Source organism: Urtica dioica, chromosome 1, assembly GCF_054948205.1.
Source record: "Urtica dioica subsp. dioica isolate 48M chromosome 1, U.dioica_male_clone48M_v1_H2, whole genome shotgun sequence".
Classification (NCBI taxonomy): domain Eukaryota; kingdom Viridiplantae; phylum Streptophyta; class Magnoliopsida; order Rosales; family Urticaceae; genus Urtica; species Urtica dioica.
In genome coordinates, this window is record NC_142756.1 from 13,235,266 (window position 1) to 13,252,551 (window position 17,286).

General features: G+C 39.8%; 1 protein-coding gene across 1 annotated transcript; it reads right to left on the reverse strand.

The window, feature by feature from the left end:
* Window positions 1-13,918: 13,918 nt before the first annotated feature.
* On the reverse strand, window positions 13,919-14,533 carry LOC149407320 (uncharacterized). Its single transcript, XM_089619852.1, has 2 exons — window positions 14,294-14,533; window positions 13,919-14,194 (listed from the first exon to the last, which is right to left on the reverse strand). Exons 1-2 carry the CDS (start codon window positions 14,531-14,533, stop codon window positions 13,919-13,921), a joined length of 516 nt encoding a protein of 171 aa, XP_089475978.1.
* Window positions 14,534-17,286: the final 2,753 nt, after the last annotated feature.

Below are 17,286 nucleotides of genomic sequence, written 5' to 3' on the forward strand. Positions count from 1 at the left end.
AGTGATATTACCAAAATACCCTTTGGCTATTAGGGTTTCGGTGAAAAACTAAAACTCTGAGAAAACTTCTGTAACAAATTCCAGTACGTATAAACCATAATTTTGATCACTTTTTGTAAAGGCACCACGGCCAAAATCATTTTTTTTAACTATTTATTGAAAATAAAAGAAGTGCTAAAATCTAACTTTAAAATTTTTGCCAAAAACTGTATGCGCACCGTTTTTAAAATAATCAAAAAATATTCTGTATTTCATAAAAATATTTTTCAATAAAATATTTAGATAGAAGACATTTAAACCTAACTTTTCCAAAAAGAATCTACGCATAACCATAATTTTTGAATCCACAGTAAACGTTTAAATTCTAAAAATCGGAAATAGGTCAGATCAGCAAATCAGGTTCGTCCACTGATTTGAAAATAATCAGAAAATGTTTTGTATTAAATGAAAATATTTTCCGATTTCGTATTTAGATAGAAGACATGTAAAACTAGTTTTTCCAAAAAGAATCGATTAAAAAAAACGATTTTGAAACCACGGTAAGCGTTTTAAGAAACGATTTTCAAAAGACAAAACCCTAGAAATCAAAAAAGAACAACCTATAGAGAATACCTTGATGATTGATGATAGAAACTCGATTTCTAAGAGCTTTAGAGTCTGAAAGATGATAGATATTTTTTTTTTGGGAAGAAAAGGATAGAGAAGAATAGGGAGAGAAATCTGAGAAGGAGAATAACGTGAAAAGAAAAAGAGAACAAAAAAATGAGATATAGTGTATTTTTTAGGCTTTGGAAAAAGCCCGAGCAAATTTTTGTCTTCTATTACACGTGAAGAAATTCAAATTAACGCTCATATAACAGTTTCTACGGAACTAACTCCTTAAACTAATTAAAAATACATATATGATATATATATATATATATATATATATACATATATATATATATTATCTAACTTCCACGTTAAGAAAAGTAAGAAAAAGTAACAACATAATAATATAAAATATAACTTAAAGTATCTAACTTTTATTAATACATCAAACTTCTAAACATTTTATATAAGAATATATATACATATCTAATATATACATTAATAGTAACGAATATATTTATATACATATATACACTTGTATATGTATTTCATAAATATTAAAACTTCAAATACCAAGATAAAAATTAATAATAAAAATGTTTGATTGCCACTCCATTAAAAGATTAAAGTCACTTAACTACAAAAATTCTAACTTTTCTCGTTAGGTTAGATTTCGGGATTTCACAATCTCCCCTATTTATTAAAATTTTCGGCCCGAAAATTAGAAAAGTCGAGAAGAACATAAGAATTCTTACTTGGACATGCTAAAATTCTCTGAAAAGATCGGGATATCGTGTTTTCATATCCTCTTCCCGTTCCCAAGTAGCTTCTTCTATCTTGTGATTCCGCCATAGCACTTTTACCAATGGAATCATCTTGTTCCTCAAAACTTTTTCTTCGCGATCGAGAATCTGGACAGGTTTCTCTTCATACGTCAAGTCTTCATGAACTTCGATGGGCTCGTGGATTAAGTCATGCGTTGGGTCGGGTAGGTACTTTTTGAGCATCGAGACATGAAACACATTGTGCACCGATGCTAACTCGGGATTGAGGGCTAGACGGTAGGCTACCTTTCCGATTCTTTCTATGATTTTGAAAGGACCAATGTATATCGGGCTCAATTTTCCCTTCTTGCCGAACCTCATCACACCCTTGAGATCTCTTATCGGCGTAGCTTTTCTGTCGACTTTGGGCAGTTCCCATCACGAATTTTCTTGATAGCCTCTGTTGTGTCTCGGATAAAATCTGTTTTCTCGAGATTATTTTCTCCAGCTTCAAACCAGTGAATTGGAGATCGACACTTTCTCCCATAGAGAGCTTCATACGGTGCAACGCCGATTGAGGCTTGGTAGTTGTTGTATGAGAATTCAATAAGTGGCAGCCTCTTACTCCAACTCCCACCAAAATCCATGACACATGCCCTTAGCATATCCTCTAGGGTCTGAATCGTCCTCTCGGATTGAACATCCGTTTGGGGGTGAAAAGTGGTGCTAAAATTTAGTTGCGATCCCAGCGACTTTTGCACACACCTCCAGAAGTTAGAAGTGAAACGACCGTCACGATCTGAGATGATGGACAGAGGAACGCCATGCAGTATTACCACGTTATTAATGTATAGTTTAGCTAACTTCTCCACGGAGTACGTGACTTTCATCGGGATGAACCTAGCAGACTTGGTCAAACGGTCCACCACTACCCAGATAGCATCATAATCCTCAACCGTCTTAGGTAACCCAACTACGAAATCGATTGTGATTTGTTCCCATTTCCATTCAGGAACTTCGATTGGCTGTAATTCTCCACCTGGTTGTTGATGTTCAGCTTTTACTTTCTGGCAAGTAAGACATTTACTAACAAACCTTGCAACGTCGTTCTTCATTCCGTTCCAGCAGAAGTATTCTCGGAGGCGTTGATACATCTTCGTGGAACCTGGGTGGACTGAATACGGTGTCTCATGTGCTTCAGTAAGAATTTGCTTTCGTAACTCATCTTTGTTGGGTACACAAATCCTTCCATCGAAGAAGAGCACATCATTCTCCGAAATGGAAATGTTGACTCTTGGCTTTCCAACGCATCATCTTTCAATTTTGAAATCTCCGAATCACGCTGTTGCGCTTCTTTGATCCTCTCAACAAGATTCGACTGGAAGGTCATATTGGCTAATCCTCGAGTGATAATTTCTGTTGGAATTGATCTAGGGTTTAAGAAAAAGTTTAACGCTTCGTTAAGCGGCGGAATTTTAACATGTAAATAAAAAATATTATGAGCATAGAAGTTTACTAACTTTTCTTGAAGTTTGAACTTTGAGAATGCTCGTCTCCCTCGCAGCACGTCTCTCTTTCTTTCCTCGGCACCTCGAGCAACCACGAAAGTTTCTATCACTAAATCACTCGAAATAAAAGGAATTAGTGAGTGGGAACTTTTAAACACTACGACTTAAGAACGAGTCTTGAAGTCGCAGAGCTAAACTCTAGGTCAAATGAGGACCTAGGTGCCAAAACAATAAAACGAAATTGACTAGAGAGAGAGAGGAGAGGGGCGGCCACAAGTTCTAGAGAGAGAGGCTCTCAATCTCTAACTTATGTCGAATGAATAGAATGAGAGGAATGAGGGTCCTATTTATAGGAGATGGATTACCTTCAATAAGGTAGTTTCCTCTTCTATAGAATATCACATATTCATGAGGAAAAAAAACTAGTTTCCTCTTTACCCATGTTAGACGCCCAACTCATGCCATTAAAGCTTGGATTTGTTTCCTCATTTGTTTCCCTCTAGCCTTGGCCGAATTTCCCTTGTCATGCATGGGAAATATGTTTCCTCTTTTTCTTTTGGCAAGTATCTTGATACATTTATGCACAAAATATTCTCTCTTTCTCTAGGGTATGTTGGGCGCCTATAGCCTTCTAGAAAGGGCTTCTAGAAGCTTTTCCATTTGTTCATGACAACATGAAAAAGGCCCATTAAGAATTTTCAATAAAATTCTTATGAAATGAAATTAATCCACAAGGCCCAATGATCAAGTCATGGCCGAGTATTACTACGTCATCAAATGACCTTGTCAAAAAATTTATTGACATTCATTTCATGCTATGTCTCAAAAGACAAAAATACCCTTTTGACAATTTTCGTTTTTGTTTTGACTTAGCTTCCAGTTTAACTATTCCTAATCGATGCGATTCGTGACAGTGACCTCATGGATCCAAATGAACAAAGCTTGAGCTAAAATACTTGGACTCAAAAGTTCACAAACCTTTTCCAAGTTTAGCTTAATGTCAACTGACTCCACTAAAGAGTTGACACTGAAAATCTCTCGGTTCAAATGAATTTATTTTCTACTCAAGAATTCAACGTAATTGTAATGAGTGGATCCACAGAATATTATCAGTGTTTACCCTTCATGAATATCATCAGCTAGTCGGGATTTACAAAATTACCATTTTACCCTTCTAGCTGTTATTTCCTCAACTCCTTTGTCGCTTGTGAATAAGTTAGAAACAATGTATTGACGAGGAGCTAACAAGTCACATTGTTTCATCCAAAAGAGTCAGGACTCAATTTGGACACTGGCCAGTTCATTTATTCACACTCCAAGGAACAAAGCATGAGGTGATATACATTGCATTTCAGCAATCTTGTACATGAATTCCATATCTATGAGAACTTCACAAAGTTACTCATGACATTCTCACAACTTAGTACTTCACAAATAGGCCTTGTTCGGAATCACATACTGAGTCCGAACTCTGACTTTCTCAAATGAGAATACTAAGGTGTGAAATGACATGTCTCATTTCAGGATTAAGGTAAGCACGATGCAATTCATACGTAGTGACTTCGAGACATAAGAGGTCAAATGGTTTGTTCTTATCTTGTCTCTAGAAGTGCACTGGTCAATTCAGTACCTTCGGAAGATACCTAGAAGAACTATAGAGTCTCCAACTCTTAAGGCGTCATAACCAGACATCATAGATTCTTCTAACAATCATACTGGGGTCAATAGTCCTTTGACCCTTAGATTGCGAATATATCGTTTTAAGCAAACTACGAAGAGTTTGTTCATGCAAATCTACATTTGTCTGTTCGTAAGTTGTTTAGTTTGTTTATGGACTAAAAGACTAAGGTTTTATCATAAAGCTTCAGACAATGAAGATTGAATGAACGTTTCAACTTTTATTAATAAATAAGCAGTTACAAGCAAGAGTCTTCGTAAGACTATATGACATCAAATGTACATAAATACACACTACAACTCTTCTTGTGGGCACCATTGACAACAAACTCCCACTTGACTCAAAGAAGATGTGTGTAGTCGTTCATGCCTAATCCCTCTCGATGTTGGTCGAAGACCTTGTTCGCTAGGGCCTTAGTGAATGGATCTGCCAGAGATCTACTTCACCTCTACATCTCCGCGCTGCGCGATCTCTCGAATCAAATGGTATTTCCTCTCAATATGCTTAGAGCGCTTATGGCTTTGAGGTTCCTTTGAGTTAGCGACAGCCCCACTATTATCACAATAAAGGGTCATGGGCTCGTCGACGTTTGGAACAACTTCCAAATACTTAAGGAATTTTCTAAGCCATACAGCCTCTTTGGATGCTTCTCAAGCAGCCACATATTCTGCTTTCATTGTGGAGTCAGCAATGCAAGATTGCTTAATACTTCTCCACACAACAGCTCCACCATTAAGGATGAACACAGATCCCGAAGTGGATTTCCTGGAATCCTTATCCGCTTGAAAATCGGAGTCGGTACCTGAGTATGTAAGCATCAAGTTCCTAGTTCTTCGAAGATACTTATGAACATGCTTAACAACAATCCAATGCTCGGGTCCAGGGTTGGATTGGAAACGGCTAACTACGCGAACGGCGAAACAGACGTCAGGTCTAGTGCAAAGCATAGCATACATGAGGCTTCCTACGGCAGAGGCGTAAGGAATTTTCCTCATGTCTTCAATCTCTTGTGCAGTCTTGGGAGACTGGTCCTTAGAGAGTGAGACTCCATGCCTAAAGGGTGTTTGGCCCTTCTTGGTGTCTTGCATTGAGAAGCGATCCATCACCTTATCAATATAAGATGCTTGAGAGAGCGAATTGCTTTGCCAACCAGACCTTAACCTCGGATAACTTACTCACGTCATTACCAATGAGTAGTATATCATCAACATACAGTACCAGAAACACAACTTTGCCTTCGTGTATTAACTTATAAACACAAGGCTCATCTATTGACTGTTCAAAGCCGAAGCTTTTCACAGTTTCATCGAATCTAATATTCCATGACCTAGATGCTTGTTTGACTCCATAAATGGACTTAAGTAACTCACAAACCTTGGTCTCTTGACCTTCTTCCACGAAACCGTCTGGTTGAGCCATGTAAATGCGCTCGTCAAGATTGTCATTCAGGAAGGCTGTCTTGACATCCATTTGCCAGATCTCATAGTCGAGAGCTGCAGCTATGGATATGAGTATGCGGATGGATTTAAGCATCGCGACTGGCGAGAAGGTTTCTTCAAATTCAATCCCTTCTTGTTGGGTATAACCCTTCGCCACAAGTCGTGCTTTGAACGTCTCGACGTTCCCATCAGGACCCATTTTCTTCTTGTATATCCACTTACACCCTACGGGTTTAATCCCTTCAGGAAGGTCTACAAGTTTCCAGACTTTGTTGACATACATCGAGTGCATCTCAACTTTCATGGCGTCAAGCCAAAGGTTTGATTCAGAACAAGCCATCGCTTGGCTATAGGAAACAGGATCATCCATGTTAGAGACGGCTACGAGAGAGTCTCCATAAGACATGTACCTGTCAGGCTTTTGAGTAGCCCTCCCACTACGTCGAAGTACTACTTGACGAGATTCTGATGAGTTAGGTTATGTTTCAGTTGGGGTAAGAACAGTTCTTACAGATGAGGTAGAAGCTTCCTCACCCAACTTTTCTTCAAGCATAATTTTGCTTCTAGGTTTTTCATTCTTCATAAAGTCCTCCTCGAGGAAACGAGCATTCGTGCTAACGAAAGTCTTATCGTCCTCGGGACTATAGAAGATGAAACCCTTGGTTTCCTTTGGATATCCCACAAACAAACACAATTCTGACCTACTAGCCAACTTGCTAGTCTTTTGCCTTAGCACGTGTGCAGGGCAACCCCAAATTCGGATGTGGCCCAGATTTACTTTACGGCCAGTCCATCGTTCATAAGGAGTACCAGGAACCGTTTTGGACGGAACTTGGTTCAGAATATAAGCGGCTGTTTCGAGGGCATATCCCCAAAAGGAAAGAGGGAGTGATGAGTAACTCATCATTGATCTAACCATCTCCATAAGAGTTCGGTTTCTTCTCTCTGACACTCCGTTTTGTTGAGGTGTGCCAGGTGCGGTAAGCTGAGAAGCGATACCTTCTTCTTTAAGAAAGTCATCGAACTCTCCAGACATATACTCACCACCTCGATCAGATCGAAGGGTTTTGATCACTTTGCCCGTTTGCTTTTCCACTAAAGCCCTAAAGACCTTAAATACGTTAAAGGTCTCGGATTTGTGTTTGAGCAAATAGACAAAACCATATCGCGCGTAATCATCGGTGAAGGTAACAAAGTATTCGTATCCTCCACGTGCCTGTTGGCTGAGCGGACCACATACATCAGAATGTACTAGTTCCAACAACTCAGTGGCTCTTCGACCCTTATCGGAGAAAGGTCGCTTAGTCATTTTTCCTTCTATGCAGGATTCACAAGTAGGTAGTGAACCTATTGCAGAGGCTTGGAGTGGACCATCCCTCACAAGTCTCTTAATCCTATCTAGACTGATATGACCAAGTCTTAAGTGCCATAGGTATGTTGATTTTGTTAGTTCAGAGGATTCAGAAAGTTTGATCCTCTTTGGCTCCCTAATTAGATCATTATCTATTTCGGTGTCTAAAAGTGAAGGTTGAGTGGGATAGATGTAGAAAAGAGCATTCTTCATACATGCATTAGTGACAAAAGAATTATCAGGAAACGAGATACAAATTCCATTCTTAATGAACTTTAAACAATAATCTTGCTCAAGAAGACGAGCAACGGATATTAAGTTCTTCCCAAAGGTAGGAACAAAATAAACATTATTCAAGTTTAAAGTGCGGTCTTCAAAAGACAGCGTCACAGATCCCACAGCCTTTGCAGACACCAGGCTCCCATCACCCCATTTGAAACAGAACCCGCCTTCCTCTAAGCTTTTGGTTTTCTTGAAACCATTCAAGGAACAACAAATATGGTTAGTAGCAGCGGAGTCAAGAATCCACGTTGATACATTATCAGCTACTAAGCATGCTTCGGTAACTAGTACAATACTATGTTCCTTTGCTTTGAGATAGGCATGACAGTTCTTTTTATCGGCCTTGTGAGGTCTCTTCTTAGTTCCAGAGGCGGAGGCTTTTTGCTCAGTAGCATGTGCCTCTCCTTGATTCCTCTTTCTCTTAGTGAGACCTACAGCAGTGTGAAGTTCCTTCATAAGCTTGGTAACAGTGTACTCTAGCTTGTTTACGGAGTAGTTCATCTTGGAGGTATCAAGAGATGCAGGGAGAGTTTCTAAGATCATATCTATGACACTCTTCCCATCAATCTCAGATCCTAGGATTTCCATTTTATTCAGAAAACTAATGATCAGTATCATAAAGTCTCCAATAGGAGTCCTAGCCTTCATATGACAGTTCATAAACTGTCTGACTGCTTGTTGCCTTGCCTGACGCCTTTGCCCTCCAAACATCTCAAGGATATTGTTGAGCATGTCAGCGGCAGTCTCGATGTCACGATGTCGTTTGTTGCAACACATTGTTCATTGATGCTAAGATATAGCACCTCACAATCTCATCGGAGCAGAGCCAGGCCGCCAAGGCGTCTTTGTCCTCTTGAGTTGAATCATGATTCGTCAGAGGAGGACACGGGGTGGTGAGTACCCATTTGTGCTTGTTAAAGGTAGGTGTTATGTCGAGGTTATGTTTCCAATTAACGTAGTTTTTGGTTTCGTGTTTATTCAAGGAAAGGATGATTGAGAGATGTTTGAGAGACATGTTGCTTAAATAAGTTGAAACAAGTTTATGATTAGTCTTTAGTTTAGGATTTAAGTTTGTTTAAGACTTTGATAAAATCCAAAGGTGTTATAAACCAAATGATAATTTACTCCCTCAAGAGAAGGCCGCAAAAAATCTCCATTTATAAGTAAATGACACATCATTAATGCTTAGCCAAGATGTCAATACACCAATTTTGACTAGCCACCTTTTAACATGGTTTGATCACTCACATCCTTTCGCAGAGCCTCAAGGAAGGATTACTAGGGATTGAGCCTAAGTGTGCAACCAACCACTTAGTCCAACAGGTCAACTTTGAAAAACAATCCCCCAAGGGGAGGCCTTGTCATCATCTTCTCACTCTTGGACGTAGCTCATTGAGCAATGATCGAAGCAAAAACGCCTTGGAGTACTCCCATTTAAGAGAGGGTCGCAAGAGCGGCTCTTAGTCCCACGTTAATTGCTTCTTTCATTAGTATTGGGGATCGTGGGTTACAAACAACAAATATAACCCTCCCACTTAGTTTTTGGAGTTGGTTCATCGACTCTTATAAGTTTGGAAACAGATTTCCTAGTTAGAGAGCGACAGAGCGGACAACTAGAAGAGAATCCTAGATCTTCATGTTCAAAGCAGTGTTAGTGCATAAAGGCACAAGGGACATACTCGGATATTTTCCTACTTTCTATTTCGAGAAAGTGCATGAGGGAAGTGTGAACTTCAACTCACTCGAACACTTGAAAGTTTGAGATTACACATCTTTTTATTTTTCGGCTTTGTCTACAAGGAGACCTCCCACTCAAATTTTCAAGAGCATATAGATTTTCAACATATGTGATATAGATATAGTTTTGAAAACATTTTGAAAACTTATTTGATTTGGATGACAAAATATCTTCAAGTTTGAAAACGAAAACGGTTTTTCAAAATTCAAACTAGTTTTGTAAAAATTCAATTTCAATTAAACTTTCAAAAATCAAAACATTTTAATCTTACACATCATGTTTATAATCTTATAAAAACATTTTTTCTCAAGAAATTTTTTCTCATTAGAGTTCTATAACTCATGGTAGTGGGCCTGAAAATCCGGAATTCTAAAAAACTGGACTTTCGGAACAGCCGCGCACCTCGGAGTAAAATCGCCATAACTGGTGGCTCCGATGTCATTTTGACCTGAAACCGGTGGAATTGGACAGAGGACAGACAGAGCTTTAATTTGATTCAAGAATCATTAAATTTCGATTTCTGAGCAGAGAGTTATGCCACTTTTACTGCGGGTTTTACTCCAGCTCGAAGAAAAAGAAATAATTAAAGCTTGGTCCTTTTAGGTGCGAAAAAGAATCGAGTGTAACGGAATGTTTTAGGATGTTGTTAAGGCTTTTATTTGTGTTTTATTAGCAAGGTAATAACGTGGTATAAAAGAAATAACAACATGCATAAAACGATTCAAGTAAATTAAAGAAACTAGTAAGACAAGAAAACTAGTCACAAAATTTACTCGAAATTTTCTCAAACTTTTAAAACACGTTTTTCAATAAAAAAAATTAAAAACTTTTAGAACTGATTGTAATGTGTTTTAATAACATCCCAAAATCATAGAAAAATAACATGATTTTTAATTTAAAGGCAAGAGCAATAAATAAAAAAAAAAAAAAAAAAAAAACTAAGATAACAATTCTAACTTGTCACAAAATTAGTAAACTTTCGAAAACGATTTTCAAGCTCATATTTTTAAATACATGTACATGCATATCTTTGACCATAGCTTTTATACCATTTGTTGGAATTGATCTAGGGTTTAAGAAAAAGTTTAACGCTTCGTTAAGCGGCGGAATTTTAAAAATTTTCTTTTTCAAGTAAAACGGTTTTTACTAACCTAGACAAAGAGCAAGAACATGTAAATAAAAACTATTATGAGCATAGAAGTTTACTAACCTTTCTTGAAGCTTGAACTTTGAGAAGCTTTTGGAAAGTTGCAATGCTCGTCTCCCTCGCAGCACGTCTCTCTTTCTTTTCTCGGCACCTCGAGCAACCACGAAAGTTTCTATCACTAAATCACTCGAAATAAAAGGAATTAGTGAGTGGGCACTTTTAAACACTACGACTTAAGAACGAGTCTTGAAGTCGCAGAGCTAAACTCTAGATCAAATGAGGATCTAGGTGCCAAAACAATAAAACGAAATTGACTAGAGAGAGAGAGGAGAGGGGCGGCCACAAGTTCTAGAGAGAGAGGCTCTCAATCTCTAACTTATGTGGAATGAATAGAATGAGAGGAATGAGGGTCCTATTTATAGGAGATGGGTTACCTTCAATAAGGTAGTTTCCTCTTCTATAGAATATCACATATTCATGAGCAAAAAAAACTAGTTTCCTCTTTACCCATGTTAGACGCCCAACTCATGTCATTAAAGGCTAGGATTTGTTTCCTCATTCGTTTCCTCTAGCCTTGGCCGAATTTCCCTTGTCATGCATGGGAAATTTGTTTCCTCTTTTTCTTTTGGCAAGTATCTTGATACATTTATGCACAAAATATTCTCTCTTTCTCTTGGGTATGTTGGGCGCCTATAGCCTTCTAGAAAGGGCTTCTAGAAGCTTTTCCATTTGTTCATGCAACATGAAAAAGGCCCATTAAGAATTTTCAATAAAATTCTTATGAAATGAAATTAATCCACAAGGCCCAATGATCACGTCATGGCCAAGTATTACTAAGTCATCAAATGACCTTGTCAAAAAATTTATTGACATTCATTTCATGCTATGTCTCAAAAGACAAAAATACCCTTTTGACAATTTTCGTTTTTGTTTTGACTTAGCTTCCAATTTAACTATTCCTAATCGATGCGATTCGTGACAGTGACCTCATGGATCCAAATGAACAAAGCTTGAGCTAAAATACTTGGACTCAAAAGTTCACAAACCTTTTCCAAGTTTAGCTTAATGTCAACTGACTCCACTAAAGAGTTGACACTGAAAATCTCTCGGTTCAAATGAATTTATTTTCTACTCAAGAATTCAACCTAATTGTAATGAGTGGATCCACAAAATATTATCAGTGTTTACCCTTCATGAATATCATCAGCTAGTCGGGATTTACAAAATTACCATTTTACCCTTCTAGCTGTTATTTCCTCAACTGCTTTGTCGTTGTGAATAAGTTAGAAACAATGTATTGACGAAGAGCTAACAAGTCACATTGTTTCATCCAAAAGAGTCAGGACTCAATTTGGACACTGGCCAGTTCATTTATTCACACTCCAAGGAATAAAGCATGATGTGATATACATTGCATTTCAGCAATCTTGTACATGAATTCCATATCTATGAGAACTTCACAAAGTTACTCATGACATTCTCACAACTTAGTACTTCACCAATAGGCCTTGTTCGGAATCACATACTGAGTCCGAACTCTGACTTTCTCAAATGAGAATACTAAGGTGTGAAATGACATGTCTCATTTCAGGATTAAGGTAAGCACGATGCAATTCATACGTAGTGACTTCGAGACACAAGAGGTTAAATGGTTTGTTCTTATCTTGTCTCTAGAAGTGCACTGGTCAATTCAGTACCTTCGGAAGATACCTAGAAGAACTATAGAGTCTCCAACTCTCAATGCCTCATAACCAGACATCATAGATTCTTCTAACAATCATACTGGGGTCAATAGTCCTTTGACCCTTAGATTTCGAATATATCGTTTTAAGCAAACTACGAAGAGTTTGTTCATGCAAATCTACATTTGTCTCTTCGTAAGTTGTTTAGTTTGTTTATGGACTAAAAGACTAAGGTTTTATCATAAAGCTTCAGACAAGGAAGATTGAATGAACGTTTCAACTTTTTTTAATAAATAAGCAGTTACAAGCAAGAGTCTTCGTAAGACTATATGACATCAAATGTACATAAATACACACTACAACTCTTCTTGTGGGCACCATTGACAACAATTTCAACTCCCAAATTGTTGATTTCATCAGTGAGTTGAGGAGATAATGCTCGCATCTTCGATAGCCTAGCCTCATCATTTCTACTTAAGGCATCTGCTACCACGTTTGCCTTTCCGGAATGGTAATGGATACCGCAGTCATAGTCCTTAACCAGTTCAATCCATCTTCGTTTCCTCATATTTTACTCATTCTGAGTGAAGATGTATTTCAGGCTTTTGTGATCATTGAAAATTTCGCACCTAACTCCGTACAAGTAGTGGCGCCAAATCTTTAGAGCAAAAACTGCAACAGCTAGCTCTAAATCATGAGTAGGGTAATTCCTCTCGTGATTCTTAAGTTGACGAGACGCGTATGCCACTACTCTGCCATCTTGCATTAACACAGCACCCAAACCCATCTTCGAAGCATCGCTGTAGATGGACAGAGGCTCTCCACTTTCGGGAACTATTAGGATTGGCGCGGTGGTGAGTCTTCTCTCTAACTCACGAAAACTCTCTTCACATTTCTCGGTCCACTCATACTTTTTATCTTTCTTTGTGAGGGCGGTGAGTGGAGCGGCTAATGTAGAAAACCCTTCAACAAATCTTCTATAGTAGCCTACTAAACCGAGAAAACTCCTTATTTTCGTCATGCTTCGAGGGGGTTTCCAATCATTCACAGATTCTATCTTGGAAGGATCAACGGAGATCCCATCTTTGGAAACCACATGACCAAGAAAATGCACCTTATCTAGCCAAAATTCACACTTCGAGAACTTGGCATATAGCTGATGTTGTCTCAACCTCTGTAGTGCAACTCGCAGGTGCTCTTCGTGATCTTCGGCACTCTTAGAGTAAATCAAAATGTCATCAATGAAGACTATTACAAATTTATCCAAGACGTCGCTAAAGATCCTATTCATCATATCCATGAATGTTGCTGGGGCATTAGTGAGTCCAAAAGGCATGACCGTGAACTCGTAATGACCGTAGCGGGTGCGAAAAGCCGTCTTTGGAATGTCGTCCTCCTTGACTCATGATTGATGATACCCAGATCGCAAGTCTATCTTTGAAAATACTTTTGCTCCTTTGAGTTGGTCAAACAAGTCATCAATCCTAGGAAGCGGATACTTGTTCTTGACGGTGACCTTGTTAAGCTCTCTGTAGTCGATGCACATGCCAAAGGTTCCATCCTTCTTCTTCATGAACAAAACTGGTGCTCCCCATGGTGAATGACTTGGCCGAATGAATCCATTATCCAGTAAGTCTTGAAGTTGTGATTGCAACTCCTTGAGTTCAACTGGCGCCATTCGATAGGGTGACTTAGAGATCGGTCCCGTACCAGGTAGTAATTCAATCCCAAAAGAAATCTAACGCTCTGAAGCTAGGACTGGTAAATCTTCGGGGAAAACATCAACAAAATCTCTCACCACTGGTACGTCGTTTGGAGTTCCTTTTATTTCCTTAGTCTTGTCCACAACTGATGCGAGAAATCCATAACAACCTCTATTTAGCAATTTCCTAGCTTGCAGGGCAGACACCATCATCTTTGGCTTCTTGAGCGGTCTTCCAATAAAAGTGAACCCTCTTCCCAAAGTCGGTTTGAAGGTCACTCTTTTTCGGCGACAATCGATCATTGCATTATCCTTATCCAAGAAGTCCATACCCAAGATGGCATCAAAGTCTTTCATTTCTAAGACAATGAAATCGATCCTTAACTCATGACCACCAATTATTAGCGGTACCCTTTTTAAACAGTACTCTGATAATAGCACATCACCAGACGGTAATGCCGTCATGAAAACCTTCCTAGTTTTCACTACACTATCGCCTAATTTTCTAGCGAGTTCCAATGAAATAAAGCAATGCGTAGCACCAGAGTCAAATAAAACTAGAGCATCAAAGTGAGCTATAGGAAGCTGACCTGCTACAGTATTCGAAGAGCTGGCTAGAGCATCGACGTTGGTGTAGGCGTAATGCGACATTGGGGCGGCTGTGGCGTCTAATTTGTGGGTGGTGCCTCAAGTCGACCCTGGAAAATTTGTGGCTCTTCAATGGCAACTTGCATGGAGTTGAGTCATCCATTCTGACTGTGTTGCTGATAATGTGCATTGGGAGCGAAATTCGGTTTCGGACAGTCTTTAATATAGTGACCAGGCTGACCACACTTGAAGCAGGTCATGTTTCCCCTCCGGCACTCTCCAGGATGCCTCTTTCCACAAGTGTTGCATATAGGAAATGTCGCTTCCTCTGTCTTGACCATGGTGTTGGAGTTACCACCATTTCCAGGATGGCTTCTCTTCTTTCCATTCTCATTCCATTGGGGTCGTGCCTTGGAGCCTTGACTATTGTAATTAGGCTGGGGATTTCTTTATTGGTTTAGTTTTCTGTTGTCAGGTCCTCGGTTCTGGCCTTTCTCCTCTTTTCGAGCCTTGTAAAATTGGGCTCGTTCCTCCTTTACTTGGATCAAGTGATACTCGGCTCGCATGGCACGTTCGAGGCAGTCTGCGACTGTGGTAGGTGGCTGACTTCCGCTATCAATGGCTAAGACTAATTCCGATCGGAACATTCCCATCATCCATCTAACTCTTTCTGTCTCTGTCGGAACCAAATGATGGCACAGTCTAGCCAATTGGTTGAACTTACTGACCGCCTCAGTCAATGTCATCGTGCCTTGTTTCAGCTCTGTAAACTCCTTCAGCATTCATTGCCCTCATGTTGAAGTACTTCTTGGTGAATTCTTCCACTAGTACAAAAAATAGCATTGGGTGCGACATTTTTCGCACCTAAAAGTCAAAAGTCGCACCCAATGATACCTTTCGGTGCGACTTTGGGTGCGACTTTTCCACACCCCAAAGTCCGCACCTAAAGGTTGTAGGTGCGAAAAGTCGCACCCGATGATCATGACTTTTAGGTGCGGTTTTTCGCACCCAAAGTCGCACCCATAAGTCAGAAAAGTTATGCGAAAAGTCCGCGGGAACGCCATGCGACTTGTCGCACCCAAAGGCCTACCCGCCAAACCTTTGGGTGCGACTAGTCGCACCCACTGGCCTACCCGCCAAACTTTTGGGTGCGACTTGTTGCACCCAATGGCCTTCCCGCCAAACTATTGGGTGCGACAAGTCGCACTCAATAGCCTTCCCGCCATAATTTGGCGGGGAATGTTGACCTTTGGGTGCGACTATTCGCACCCAAAGGTCTACCCGCTTCATTTTCGGGTGCGGATAGTCGCACCCGATAGTATTTTTTTATTTTTATTTTTGGTTTATTATGCTTATAAATTCTATGATTGTAATCAAATAATATGTACTAAATAGTTTATTAATTAGAAAATTCATTAATTAATATTCATAATAATAATAAAAATAAACCATTTGTTCTTTGATTACAATAATAATTATAATGTACGACAAATAATTAAAAAAAATGTTCATTCTTTTCCCTTTCCCTTTCCTCGGTTTATAAACCACTCCTTGAATGTTTTACTCCCTCTTCCGCCAAATCTTCCTCCGGAACTGCTGCTACCTCCTCGTGCACTGCCACTCGTACGCTCTCGCTGGAACTCTGCTGAAGCGGGCGGCGTCGTCCGAGCCTCTGCCATTGAAACTGATGGCGGCGTTGTTTGATGCATAGGGTGCATCTGAGGCGACGGGTGCATTTGAGGCGACGGTGTCGTCTGAGGCATCCGTGGCAACATGCCGGGCGACATCTGAGGCATCTGTGGCATCGTGTCGGGCGACATCTGAGGCAAGGGCGAAAACTGATGCGTGAACATGAATAGTTGTCGCTGCATCTCCTCCATCTGCTGTTACGAGGCTCGCCTCATCTCGTCCATAGCGACTTGTTGTGCCGCCGACTGAGCCTGGAGCTCGCTAACCACTGGATCTGGAACGCGCCGCGACGAGCCTGAGCCTGACGACGAGCTTTCGTCCTGAGCCTGAGCAATAGCCCAAGATGATCTCGGGACCGCTAGACCTATTCCAACGTACCAATCTTGACGGTTCCCGAGAATTTCTAGCAACGCGTGCTCCTCTGCGTCGTCCTGGTTAAATACTACGCCTTGCTCTTCTGCTTGTCGCCGAAGATCCGCCAGTAGAGTAACTATCCGCGCCTTTACACATAAAAAAAATTATCAAAAATTATTTATTATGTAAGTAACATAATCGTAATTATCACATATGACTTACATGTGCTCGTCTCGCCCAATCTGTCGTCCATTCACCTTTTCTATTATGGTGCTTTTGCTCCCACGTGTCTAACGCGGAGCCCAAAGTCTCGTCATCCTTACTCTGCAATTGTTATGAAAATATAAGTATTGAATTTATTTCAAATTAAGTAATTCAAAATTAGAATAACTTACGTTCAAATGTCGATGAGCCAAGAAAGAAAGAGATCCTTGAGTCGACCTCGTCTTCTTCTTCTTCGAATTCTCCTTGTTGCGATTAGACTTTTTCTACAAATAATTAATTTGTCATTATTCAATCTGATAAAGATATTGTGATTTATTACAATCATACATTACGTACCTTCCAATCGTCAGTTGCGAACTCGTCTACCACCGCCTCCCAATCCTCTTTCTTATATACCGGTGGTGTTTCCGCCTTAGCGTTTTCTTTGCTCCCGCAAAACTCCAACCTGAACTTCTCTGATAGCTTGAACTTCTGGTTGCGTCGCCTGATCTTGGCATTTCCGAATGATAGCCTGATCAATCGTATTCTGAAAGCAATCCGCAGGCTGA